Genomic DNA, 13628 nt, shown 5'->3' on the forward strand with positions numbered 1-13628 from the left:
TTTGGACAGCCAGTGCTCCAACACATACAAGTTTTCTTCCAAGGCATCTGTGCAGTACATGCCCTTATTTGTCACCTGTAATTAGAAGCCATTCCCAATGGTCCTCGCTCAGCCCTTGTCTGGCCTCAAGCTCTGGTACTTAAGAGGCTGTCCACGCTGTTAGGGGGTTGCCAGCCCATAGGGCCACCTCCCTTCGGCTTGCCACATTCCTGTACTTAGGCCTACTTCTCTGCTCATGCAATCACCCCCTTGCCCAACTCTGTGTCTCTAGAGTATGTTTTAAACACTCCCGAAATCATGAGAGCCCCATGTAAACAGGAAAACCAGACCGAGGTAGCCTCCTGTTCCTATAAGGTCATCTTTGTCAGACACCTGATTGGAGGTGAGGCAAGTCTCAGCAGAGCCTGGGTTTGGCTAAGTTGGGAAGAAAAGCAAAAATATCAGGAGGAAGAGCAGTGGTCAAGAACCCTCCTGCTGGTAAGCAACAGCGCAACGTCCTTTCGCAAATTCACGGATAATTAAGGTAATAAGAACAACCACGTGAGGCTGACAGGGTATTTAAAGCTGACTAGGAGCTACCTTAACCTATATTCCAGCCCAAGGGGCCAGGGGTATCACTGGTCGCAGTGTTTCCCAAAAAGTTACCTGCTCCAATCTGCAACCTAAGGGGTGGGGGATAATTTGCAAGTCTGGTGTCCTTGTTTCATAGATGAACAGAGGCCAGAGGTCACACATGAAATTAGCAGCACAGCCACACTCAGCACCAAAGTCCCAGCTTCAAGCCAGCGTTCCTTCCATACTGAGGCATCATTCACAGCAAAATCCACTGTCCTTGGGCATCTTGCTTGGTGCCCTGGAAAATGACCTGGGTTCACAGGGTGAATGAACCTTGGGCAAATTCAATACCCTCTCTGAGCCCCAAGCGGCTCATCTGCAAAGTAGGATGGACTTACAAGATAGAGCTGTCGAGAGTTTGGTGTGACCACCCCCATGGGGTGCTGGTGCAGCTCATCTTAGTGACTGCCATTAGCGATCATCACGTCACCCACCGTGATGCTCTGCCATCCATAGAGTGTTATCTCAGTAAGTCACACCCCCTCTCTAAATCGCAGTTTCCCCTTCTGGAAAATACCCAGCCTCGTCCTCCTCAGAATTATTGGGAGGATCAACCAAGATCCATTTAGTCACGAAACACAACCTTCCCCTTCTTGGTGCATCAAAATGGAAAGAGGCAGGCCACTAGGAGTGTGGTTCTGCTGTAAGGGTCCTCTCCTACGAATGGACTTACATTTGGTTCACGGGTGCCAGTGTGTCAGGCATAAGGGCCACTCCCTAAGGATCACCCAGCTCAGCTCCCCACATCAGGGACAGTCCCAGGACTCACTTCGGCTTTTCAGGGATCCAGCCACGAGCTGCTTGAGGAGGGGCACTACAGGGCAGGCACGTTCCCAAAGGGGAGAAATCTCAGGGGCTTCAGCACGAGCCAGCTTGAACTAACTTTTCATCCGTTCCCTGTTCCACTGGGGACATTCCCAAGGACTCCGTGTTTGTGGCAGGGAGTGGGATGCGGGTAGGGGGTGTCACTTTTTATGTTATTTAGAGAGAAGACTTTTTAAATGCCAACATAGGGGTTAAGGAAAGAGAAGAAAGAAAATGTTAGGAGTGCTGTAGGGAATAGAAAGTGATTCCTAATAAAACATAGGGAGTGTTTTTCTGTGTCATTAGCTTCGCTTGACCATGTTACAAGCTTCACATGCGTCATCTCAACTTGACCCTGCAACCCTCTGCAATACATACCACTTCTCACTCTCTTTTTATGGTGAGGTGAGGAAATAGCCTCCGTCACTCCCCAAGTTCACACGTTTAGGACCCAGGTGGCCTCCCTTGGAAGCCTGCCACTCCTCATCCTCACGCTTTCTTGTTCTGTGTGCACAAATCCTGAGAAAGGTCCCAAGTCAGCAGACCTGAGAAGTGACTGTCAGGGTATTCTGTTTGGTTTTGTGGAACCATGGGCTTGTTTTTAAATCTATGTCCACTCCTAAAGAACAAAAATACGACTAAGAAATAATAACAGAACTACTTCTCTAGACTTGGGGTTCTTCTCCTGGGATATATTTTGGGGGAGAAAGGAGAGTTCTGCCCAAATACAGAAAAAGCCTTTCAAATCAAGACCTAGCTGCTAGAATCCCAGAATCAGGAAAAGCCACATCTGGAAGGCAGTTCAAAGAGAACTCCTTACAGGGATGGAGATGGGCAGGAGGGAGAGCTAAGAGAAGACATCTGCTCTGGGGCTTTGAAGAATAGTTCACCGGCTTGCTAAGAGGGCAGGACATCTCAAGCAGAATTAGCTCTTGGCACCATGCTAGATGGTGAGTTAATAACTGCTGGCTAAACACGAGCACTCTGCCAAAGATACTAAGGAGCAGCGATTAGCAAATTGGTTCTATTATGAAAAATAACATTTTTCTTTAATACTTTTGTATCTGAAGAAGATATGACAATCTTCAAGTGACAGTGGAGGGAGGTATACCTCCCTGCAAACTGTAAGAGTTGAGAAGGCACATACCCTTGTATACTACAAAATGTCAACTTCCCCTGCAGTTGTGACAAAGTATGCTGGTGTGATGTCACTTTCTTACCCCAGAGGACAAATGCTCAGGGAGAACTGCAAACTACACTTCTAAGAGACTCTGTTCTCTGTTATTCCCTAACTACAAACACTAATTAAAGAGCCTTATACTAATAAAACGACACCTTCCATTAAAACAAATGTTTTGCATCCAGAATCTCGTTTACACCTCACAGCAGCCCTACAAGGAAAGTATTATTCTTATCCATTTCACAGTATTATTATTATTATTACCCCATTTCACAGATCAGGCATGAAAAACCAATGCCCAGAGAAGGGGGAGTGACTTGCCTAAAGTCACACACGCTGGAGGTGCATGGAATGCAAGCCTGCTCTGCCTGACTCCGAAGCCTAGATTTGTAATAGGTGGAGGTGAGCAGGTTGTTGATTCAATTGATTAACTGGCTACCCTCTAAAATGGGTAGAATCAGAAGCCTGGAAATGAGACCAAGAGAGAGCCAGCAGTTCTCAAACTCATCGCATGTCAGAGCAACTGGGTCTCTAGAGAATCCCAGCAAATGCGGTTTGCGTAAGTACAAAACATCAAAACATCAACATCCCTGTAGTCTTATGTCAAACCCCACACCACTCGATCCTAGAGCCCAGCAGGCGTGCAGCAGCAGGGGCCACTGATTTGGGAACTTCCGGGAGGAAAACACATTTGAGAAAAGTATGAATTTCAGTTCTCCGCCACTCAGGAAAAGGATCAGATTACCAAAAAGTCCCAGAGTGCTCCTGGAGTGTTGACTTTAAAAGGTGCATTTCCAGGTGCCTGGCACACTGTAGGTGTTCAATGAATGGCTTGTGAGCCAACTGATCTTTTGATGGGGTTGATCTGCTGCCCCAGGCAAAACTGGCCCGAATGATTCTAGACCAGCCCCTGCCCTGGAGAAATGTGACAGGAGCAGGTCTCCTACCTCCAGTGGAAAACTTGTCCCACCATCTCAAAGGCTAATCAGGGTCATCTGTTCTGCTAGTGTCTCCCTTGAATCATCCCTGAGGAAATTGTTAAAGTGGACTGTCCCACACACCCAAGGCCTGGGCCCCTGCCACCTTTTGCAGATGGAATTCCATCCTCCTTCCCCTCTGCTCCTTCTGTGCTGGGAATCTGTCTTCTTCAACCATTCACTCATCTGTCAGTGGGGATTTCCTGGGCACCTGCAAGGCGTGGTGCTGGCTGCTGGAGACATGGAGCAGGTAGCACAGGAATGGCACTGCCCACAAGCGATTAGTATCTCACCATGTAAGAGCACAGATGAACGTTAAGGGCACAGCCAGGAGAATCGCCCCAAAAGAGAAGCCTGTGCTGTACACGGAACTGGGGACGCTGCCTTGGTCTGAAAAGTGAGAGAACGTTTTCTCAAAGTAGGATGCTTCTGCTGAGACAGAAGGAGTGTCGTTTAGCCAGGCAAAGGTGCCCGGGCAGGAAGGTAGAGGAAGAGTGTTGGAGGCAGATTCCCCACAGGCAGCCCATTATTTCCCAAACTGCTTAGAACCAGAGCCCCTTCCCCACCTTGCATGGGTTATCGTTCCAAACAGGAAAGCCCCAATGGCACCACTTTGTTGGAAGTGTGACTATCGGAGACCACAGCCTTCCTTAGAATAAGTAGGGAGAGCCTGCTAAGGGGGGGTGTTTTCCACTAACGAATTATTCTAGTTACCAGTAGAGCCCATGACTCATTTATTTCCAAATAGAAAGGGAAGTGTGTTCAGGGTTGTTGTTTCATGTCACTCTCACCGATGGTTTAATTTGAAACAGTGAGTTCAACTGGAGTGACATAAAACCCCAGGCTAAGTGAAGAGTGTGGGTGTCTCCCGGGGCCCCAGCACAGGTGAGGGTGCTAAGGTGTGCTGGAGCCCAGAGAGGTTGAGACCAGCACTTCGGGTGTGAGGCTGACCTGGCTGGAGACTCTGCTGTTTGTCACCTGATTAACCTGAGCCTGTCACAGAAATTCTCTGAATTCTGGTTTCCTTGTATGTGGAATGGAGTAAATAACGCCCCCACCCTACCGAGTTGTCCTAGTGTATAACCACCTGGTGCATGCCAACTTCTCAATAATTGAGACTTCAAGTTTCTGCTATGCTCGCCTGGACTGTCCAGTACAAGGAGTCCTAGATCCCTAGAAAAAAGGAACACGGCGTAGCTTCCTGGAAGGCTATCTCTACAGTAATGATCTTATTGTTGTAACATACACAGAGGGCGACTAGAATAGAATGTGTAATGTGCATGAAGTTAGCAGATAAAATACAAGATTTCTGACCATGCTTCCAGGCTTCCCCAAATACAGATGCACAATCCACTCTCCTCTGAAGTAAGGATCCCTGAGTCAAAATTCGGAAGGAGCTTTAGAATAAGGGATCCCAAAGTTTCTCGGGAATAAGATTTTGAGGATACGTCTATTTCAAAAGATTAAAATGTTTATTTCCTCATAAAGATGAAGTATCTCATGTAATACTCTTTTTATCTCAGATCTAAAGGTGATCAAAGTAGGAGAGAGTTTACACAATACCTGAGCAGAAGGAAATACACTCCTTTGCATAAACATAAAATGCTTTCCCCAAGCTCCTCAAATCGTCACAGATTGGGCATGTTTGCACCTCTCATCACCTGGACTAGAATCGGCTGGGTTTTTCCACTTCAGACTTGGAGAGGTCAGTAAAGAAATCATGTCTTGTAAAGATCTTCCAAGACACTGTTTGAAGGAAAACATAACACAACATCTATACCTTTTAGTTTTTAAATGGAAAGACCCTCTTCCTGGGAACTCCCTTCAGTCCTGGGCAAATTTGGGTGGTGGGTCATTCTATCTATGGGAAAGCCCATTTATGTTAAAATTATAATAATGATCAGCATGAGAGATATAATTATATACCAGGTAAATGCAAAGAATAAAAGGTCTCCAGGCAACAAGGTCTGGGATGTTTTATACCAAACTGTACACAGCAGCTCACTCCAGGAGGAGGGACAGACAGAAGGATGGTGCAAGGAGACGCCCCATTTTCCTCTGTGCTGCTTCGGTCTTTACTTTGTAATATGCTTTTTAAAAATTAAATAAAATCGTGTCTTTCTAGCACACAAGACCACTATAAATGGTGGTCTGCTTTTTCTTTTTCATTATTTTTATTTATTTTATTTTATTTTTTTAGGCGAGGCAGCCCTTGGTTGACCTCACAGATTGCAAAGACCTTGTCAGCTTACAATCCCTTATTTTTTATGCCTACAGCACCTGGTCTTCCTAGGTGGTCTCCCATCCAAGTACTGAGCAGGCCCGACCTTGCTTAGCTTCCGAGATCAGACAGGATCAGGCTTGTTCAGGGTGGCATGGCCGCAAACTGCTTTTTCTTTTTTAAATGAGAGATTAGACTTCTATAAGAAACAGAATACTTTTCCTTAAAACAGAAGTTCTGGGGGCCAAAAAAAAAAAAAAAAATCACTGTCTTCTAGGTAAACCTAAACTGTCTTCTAGGTAAACCTAAAACATAAACCATTCTGGTGTGCGGAACTGGTGAGAGTTTGCACAGGGATTCCCAGAAACATAACCATTTATAGAAGCAAAGAAAGACCTTTCTCCTTCATCTGCTACATTGAGATCTTCAGATCAGCTTCTCCCAGGAATTGCTGTCCCCCTGGAAACCCTGCATGCTCCCATCTGTACAGGGCCCGTTCTTTCTATGCACTGACTTCCCATTCACTTGAACGCTGGCGCGTTGAGTTAGTGATCCCAGGGAGGGGCGAGCCCACTTACCACTCCTCTCTCCACTTTTTCTTTTCCCATGTCCTCTCAACTGTGCATTCAGGATTAGTTTTCCAGGTTCCTTGTTTGCGGAAGGCTTGAATCTAAGCCGGCTAGCTGTGGCTAGCTGCTCTCTGCCATGACTGTAAATGTCACTTTTAGATTAACTGGCCCCTGATGTTTAAAAATATCCTGGGCACACTTAACCTTCAAGGCACCAAAGAGAGCGGTAATAACCCAGGCAAAGTGGGTAATAATCCGGCACCAAAGCGTTAGTAGGGCATTTTCCACCTTTTAATCCCGTAATTTACTTTACTTCAAAATTCTTAAGACATCTAAGCCACAAGGTATCTGAAGTCCAAGTTTTAAGCAATACAAAGTCATGTTGGCCCTCCTAAAACATGCGGAAAATTAACTGCATACAAGATGTTGGTTGTTTTGAGAAATAGCTTCTGGAACAAGTCCTCGGTGAATGGGTTCAGGTGATCACTACGAATAAAGATCACCTGGCTTCTTTCCCTGGAAAAGATTTGGCAAATGCCATTCAAGAAATAGTCCTATGTCTTGGGACTTGGGGAAAAACAAAAACAAAAACAGCTCCATTCCCATTTAGGGTCTGCTGGCTCTTGCTAAAGCTGGGAGAAGAAACCCAGCATAAGCGCTGCAGTTACAGAATGTTCTGCCACATGGGGAGGGCTGGTGGCATGTGGGACAAAGGTCACCTCCAGTTCCAAACAGGAGCTGGCAGCAGGAAAGCAGAGGCCACACAACAGGGCACTGTGCTCCAGTAAACCAGGGTGCATCTTACTAAACAGCAAGTGGAAAAACTTGCAAGAGCTGACCTTATGCAAAAATGGTTTAAATGGGGCTGTGCCAGGTGCAGCCTTTACCCTGCTGGAGAAGCTACTTCATTTGTGGGCTTGTTTTCCAAGAAGGAAAAGTCATCCAATAGTGGACTTCTTGGAATTTTCTCCACTGGACTTCTAAGTAGGAAGTACATGTCTTGACTGCTCTTGTGTCCTCTTGAAATCTCAGTATCGTCAGCTGCCACCTGGATAGTGTCACATCTGTTTAATAGGGGTTGAGGATGAAATAATGCAGGTTGAGGGCTTAGCACAATGCCTACATATCTTAAGTTCTTAATTGGCAGCCTCTATGATTGTGATTAGATTATTTATCAAGACTACTTCGCGCTCTAGAGTAGCTCATACAATTCTTTGCCCACCAGGCTAGGCAAAGGGAGCATTCTAAATAAAAATACCCAAATTATAGACACGTATGTCCTTTCATGTTTCCTGGAAGAGTCATCTGTGACTTAAGGGAAAAAAAAAATTTTAACTTTATTTAAAATTCCTCCCCAATGATGCCAAATAATTATGATCTGGGCAGAGTGTCGATAGTGGCAAGACTATTAGGCTTTGCAATCAGGTTGGCGTGGGTTTGAATCCTAGCTCCATTACCTGAGGCTTTGAGCAAATGGCCAAGCCAGTATCCTCGCCCAACTATCTCAATATATGGTTGAGAAAACTAAATGAAAAAACATACATTGAGCTTCTAGCATAGTGGCTTGCTCATAACAGGCACTTAATATCTTTCTAATGAAACTGCTTAAAAGGACTAGAAACACTCCCCACTCCCCTTACACACTCTCTCTCTCTCTCAGATGAAGAACTCTCTGGTGGCTCAGCTCTCCCTTGACTCTCTTTAAGGCACGGGTATTTTCTAGAAGCCAAGCAGAAGGCATGAAACCAGATATTCACAAACTTTTCCCACCAAACACAAGAACATTAACAGAAAAATATATTTCTTTAAGCACATCTTAGATTCAGAAAATCATACATATCAAGACATTTGCCTGCCTCTCCGCCCCCCCCCCAAAAGTGACCACATGGCCTTAAGAAAAAGGGCACCTGGAAGGAAGTTGCCAGTCCTGCTGCAAACAAGACATTTTATAAAAATGCCTACGCCTTCTCTTCCCCCTAAGGGCCAATTAAATCAGAACTTCTAGGAGTGGGCCTGGCATTAATCTTTTTTAAAGTTTCCTGTGGTGAGGCTTGAAGAGCACTCACTGTTTGAAGCCTCTGGACCCCCACTCTGTCACCATAGATACCACTGAGGGGGACACAAGGACACAGGAAATATACAACGGAGCAGCAAAGAATGCAAAGCATTGATTGACCTCCTGCCTGGTCTGCCCCACTCACCAGTATCTGCATTTCCAAACACACTTCAAAATTTAAAAACTGGTTCCAACCGAGGTAAACAATAATTAGGTCATGATATCCAAATTAAGTGTCAGAAGTACTCTAAATAGGAAAAGAGCCATCTTTCTCAGTTTGAATTACCACCAGTCAATAAGCCAGGACCCTCCAGAGTAGCCAGAGGCCTCTAACTTGTATACCTCCAAGGTCTGACAAAGAGGAAAAGCCACCGACACACACAGACACACCAAAAAGTTTGCTTCTCCAATCTAAAACTCTAAGACTTTTTATGCCAGGAGCAAACTGAAGCAGAAAGTGAATTTTAAAAGTGGGCAGGGAGAGAATGTATTATCTTATCTAATAATGGAAGCATACTAACAATATGCTAAAGTCTAAAAAAAAAAAAAATTCACATTCCCCTATCTTGCCCTGCTGGACTCCAATCACAGATAGTGACTTTCACATGATTATTTTATAACTTGGGGTTCCCAGGACAACATTCTGCATAACTGACTTCCTTGTGTTTCCAAAAGGCCTCAGCAGATGCTCCTCTCCTTGCCTAAGGATGAAACAGGAATCATTTTGGGTGTCCAGGTTCTCACATACTCCTACAGCAAGCCACACACAATTGCCCAGAGTGGGAGGACACAACAGATGGGCTCTGGCATTGCTGATGTCTGAATAGGAGCACTTAGAACAAGAGTCTGCAAACTATAGCCTGTGCTGCCTGATTTCCTATGGCTCCCAAACTGAGTGGTTTTTACATTTGTTAAATGCTTGAAAAAAAATTAAGATTTCATGACATGTGCAAATCAGATTAAATTCCAATTTCAGTGTCCATAGTTTATTGGAACGCATCCACACCTGTTCATTTATATTTTGCATGTGGCTGCTTTCTCTAGAGTAGTTCCCAGAGACAGGATGACTGCAAAGCTTATCATCTGACCATTTACAGAAAAAATATGCTGACCTCTGACCTAAAAGGCCAAAATTGCCTTTTAGTACACAGATATGCGTAATTTCAGTCCATAAAAAAGTATTTTGGAATATCTAGTGCTATTACTGCAGCAAATTGAAAATGTGAAAAAAAACACAACTATATAGCTAAAAGTTCTTCGAAATGAGCCTTGTTCCTAAAATGTTAGTGATTAAATTAGTATTATTTGGGGGGAGTCACAGACTATTTAAGATGCTGCTGTGTCGCTTAAAGTGTCACTATACTAAGATTCAATATTTTTTAAAACAGTAAGTTTGCTGGTAGAATTTATTTTTATTTTTTAGGTGAGGCAACCCTTGGTTGACCTCACAGATTGCAAGGAACTTGTCAGCTTACAGTCCCTTTATTTTTCATGCCTACAGCACCTGGTCTTCCTAGGTGGTCTCCCATCCACGTACTAACCAGGTCCGACCCTGCTTAAGCTTCCGGCTTGTTCAGGGTAGCATGGCCATAGACTAGAATTCTTTATAGTTAACTCAGTTTACTGCTTGCTTCCTTCCTACTCACAGCACTGCATTGTGAAGGAAGTGTCAAAACCAAATGGATACAAAAATATTAGCCCCTCATTTCTCCCTTGGATAAGGAAGCCCATTGTAATGCTGAGAACCGCAAGGCACCAGAGTGCAAATGAATGCATCTTTGTGTTGTGTCTTCCTCTGTGAAAGCCTGCTTGCCGATGATAAAATGTGGGATCACAAGCCCTACTCCCCCAAAATCGAAAAACTAAGGCCTTGAAAGGCAAGTAATATTCTCAAGTCAAAGTAAGGTTTCCAACTCCCTGCTTTCATAAGAAACGTCTGTGCCGGTCTAAGTGTCCTCGACCTCCTGATCGCTTTTACTTCCTTCATCTGACACCAGGGGAGTCCAGTCTTTCATCTAGATGGGCCACCCTCACTACTCCAGCCAAGTGCTGGCAGGTCAGTGGGCCATCAGGGCATCTTCCCAGTGCCCCAGCCTCACACCTCAACTGCAGGTTCCCAAGTTGAGTCTGGAAACACTAGCAGAGGGAGGGTGGGAAAGCTCTCCTCACACCATCCCAGGGCTTGGCAGGACACAGCCATGACACAAAAGAATGCTTTCCGCCACAGCGGCTCCTTTAGGATCTCACCATACCCTGACCCCTGTCTAGTCTCCCCACTGCGCTAGGGTTCGGGGCACAGACTCCAGCTTGGGTGGGGCACGGCTCGTCCTGGCCTCTCAGTCCGCTCGCGCCCTTCCAGGGAACCCAGCCCGGGGCTTACCGAGGCCTGGCGGAGCGGGTGGGCAGCTCCACCGGGTGGATGTCGGTGCAGAGGCGGGTCTTCCTGCCCACAATGGTTGCCATGGATACCACAGCCCCGGGGCAGGAGGTGGGAGTTAGTCGGCGCCCCCGCCCAGGCCCAAAGCGGGCTGAGAGGCTAAAGGACACTCAGTATAAAGAGTACTCGGCACAAAGTGAAAGTTCAACAACCTTTTATTACCAAACTCAAGCAGGGTTAACTCTTAAACCCCACTAACAGCAAAAGAGAATCTCTAACAGGATCTTAGGATGGAGGTACAGACCTAATAAAGACTGTCTCTTAAAGGATTTAAAAAAATACGTATATACACCTGCATAAGTATTTTTTAAAAGAGCAAAATTCTCCAGTGCTGCAGAAACAGATATGCGTAACTGCAGTCCATAAAAAAACAGCATCTGGCACTATGCTACCTTGAAAATTCAACTCAGGATGCATGTAGAAAAGCATTTCCTCTCTTAAAAAAAAAAAAAAAAAAATCCCCCTTTCTCCTTCCTCCTGTTGAACTTCCAGGGCTTAATCCTAGAAACACCTGAAGAACAGTATAAACAAGGCCCAGCCCACTTCTCTCAGCCTCTGCCAGTCTGCAAAGCTTCACAAGGATTGCTCCTTAGGAATTTTCACCTCTACTACAATCAGAAAATTGATCCTGAATTTCTGTTCACTTGTAAAAAAATGCCCTCATATTTCCTTCAAGGAAGGGCCTGAGGGCTCTGCGAAGGATCAAAGGGGCAGTGAACCCAGCCAAGACTGGAACACCACCAGGCTGGGCAAAGGGAGCATTCCAAATAAAAATACCCAACACCTTATAACCTAAAATCTAACCTACCAGGTAAAAATAAGTAGCAGCTTGCTGTACCAAAAAGGTGCTTATCTTTCCCCTTAAACCGTTAAGGTAACGGCAGAAAGGAGAGTCTAGAGTATTAGACCTTCTCTCTCTTCCAAGTACTTTGACACATATTCTAAGCCAAAGCCACGTTTGCAAAGGCAGACATGTGGTCACAGGGTAGTCTTTGCTGTGTCCAGCTGGATAAAGCTGCCACTTCTATGCAGGCTGGCTCATGACTGCTTTACCAAAATTTTTTCCCCTTGTACAGAGTACTTAAGAATCACTAGGGAAATTATTTTTTCAATTCAACTTTGTAACTGACAAATACTTCAATAACAGTTTCTAGAAAACTGCCTGAAGACCCCCTTGCCCCAGGTCAGGGGTCAAAGATCCTTCCAGTCGATGGGATCCTTGCCGGACTTCTGCAGCAGCTCGTTGGCTTTAGAGAAATGTCTACATCCAAAGAACCCTCTGTACACAGACAAAGGGGAGGGATGAGCAGTCTGCAGCACATGGTGGCGCTTCTGAAAGAGAACAAGAGAATGACTAAAAGGTAGTAGGTACATTTGGGACTTTATGGCTGTTGCACTTGAAGACGGCTGTGCCATTCTCTTTGCTTTCTAAATTCTCCCACTTTTCAAAGTGTATGTACTTGCCTCAGTGTTCGTACTAGAACATCAATGCATTCATTTATTCATTTGCAAAGCAACTCCTTTTGCTAGGCTCTGAGGCCATAGAGGACTTGGCACCATCTATTCAATGTTTAAGTGCCTATACCTTATTATCTAGCAATTCCACTGCTAAGAATATATTTGCTAAAGCACATCATGATGCATATACCTACACAAAGATGCAGGTTTAAGGAGGGTCACTGCAGCGCTGCTTATAGAGGTAAAAGCTAATATAAATCCAGTGTTATACAACTGGCTAAAAATATTTTTCTAAAGTTCTTACAATGCAACACCACATGGCTGCTAGGAGAATAAGGCCAAGTTACATATGCTGATTCAGGAAGATCTCCAAACTATATCAATTGAAATAAATGGAAAAGTGCTAATTGCATTTAAAAAATGTTGAGGGGGGAATACCTGAGACACTACTTAGAGTAGTTCCTTCAGGAAAAAAACATAGTGGAAAGTATTTACTTTCTATTTTGTACTTTTCTATACTATCTGAATTATCTCACCACAAAAATGAAATACTTTGATTTTTTTAAATGTCAACTATAGGTAACTGAACAGGAAGATTATAGACTTTTGTTTTCTTCTTTATTCTTTTCTGTATTTAAATAAAAAACACCTAATAATTGTTTTCAAAACATCCCTGCCTTCAAGTAGCTCAGTCTAGAAAGGGACATAACTGAAGCCAGGAGGGCCCAGTATGGTTAAGAGCAGAGCCTGGAGCCAGATGGCCTGGGTTCAAGTCCTGGCTCTGTCACTTAGTAGTTAGGTAGCCACGAGGAAGTCGCTGACCTTCTCTCAGCTGCAGTTTGAGTATCAACATCTAGCTCCCGGTTACTGTGAAAGAACAAATGATCATGTAGTACAGAGTATTATGAGAATATAGATCAAGTGTCTGGCAAGCAATAGAGGCCCCTGAAAATGTGAGCTGTGCTGAGCTTTGAAGGATGCTAGCCTCTGGGGAAGGCAAAAAAGTGGGGCTCAGAAAGAAATCTAGGCGGTTTAGTCAGCCTGGAGTTCTGAGTGAAAAGAGGGGAGCTATGGCTGAGAGGCAGACCAGGGCTATGTCCAGGACCCCACCTTGTCAGCCTAAGCCAAAGCCTTTCAGGGAGAAGGCATCTGACTGCCCCAGGGAAGATCAGAGGAGGGCCTGAACTAAGACAAAGGTGGTCAAGTGGGATGGGTTTGAAAGACAGTAGAGAAGAAAGGCTATAAGTGACTGACTAACAATATGGGATGAAGAGAGCAGAAAGACAGGGAGAGAAAAAAGGAGAAGAGGGA

General features: G+C 44.8%; 1 protein-coding gene and 1 pseudogene across 1 annotated transcript in view; both read right to left on the minus strand.

The window, feature by feature from the left end:
- Positions 1 to 5844: 5844 nt before the first annotated feature.
- LOC112471388 lies at positions 5845 to 5963 on the minus strand (annotated as a pseudogene).
- Positions 5964 to 10996: 5033 nt separating this feature from the next.
- The window catches only part of UNG (uracil DNA glycosylase), a 10674-nt gene continuing 8042 nt past the window's right edge, over positions 10997 to 13628 (minus strand). Inside the window, exon 7 of the mRNA XM_006922157.3 lies at positions 10997 to 12191. Coding sequence (XP_006922219.1) covers positions 12051 to 12191 — 141 coding nt within the window. The 3' untranslated portion in view covers positions 10997 to 12050. The remainder of the gene's footprint in view (positions 12192 to 13628) is intronic.

Source organism: Pteropus alecto, unplaced genomic scaffold (assembly GCF_000325575.1).
Source record: "Pteropus alecto unplaced genomic scaffold, ASM32557v1 scaffold259, whole genome shotgun sequence".
In the NCBI taxonomy this organism is placed as follows: Eukaryota; Metazoa; Chordata; class Mammalia; order Chiroptera; family Pteropodidae; genus Pteropus; species Pteropus alecto.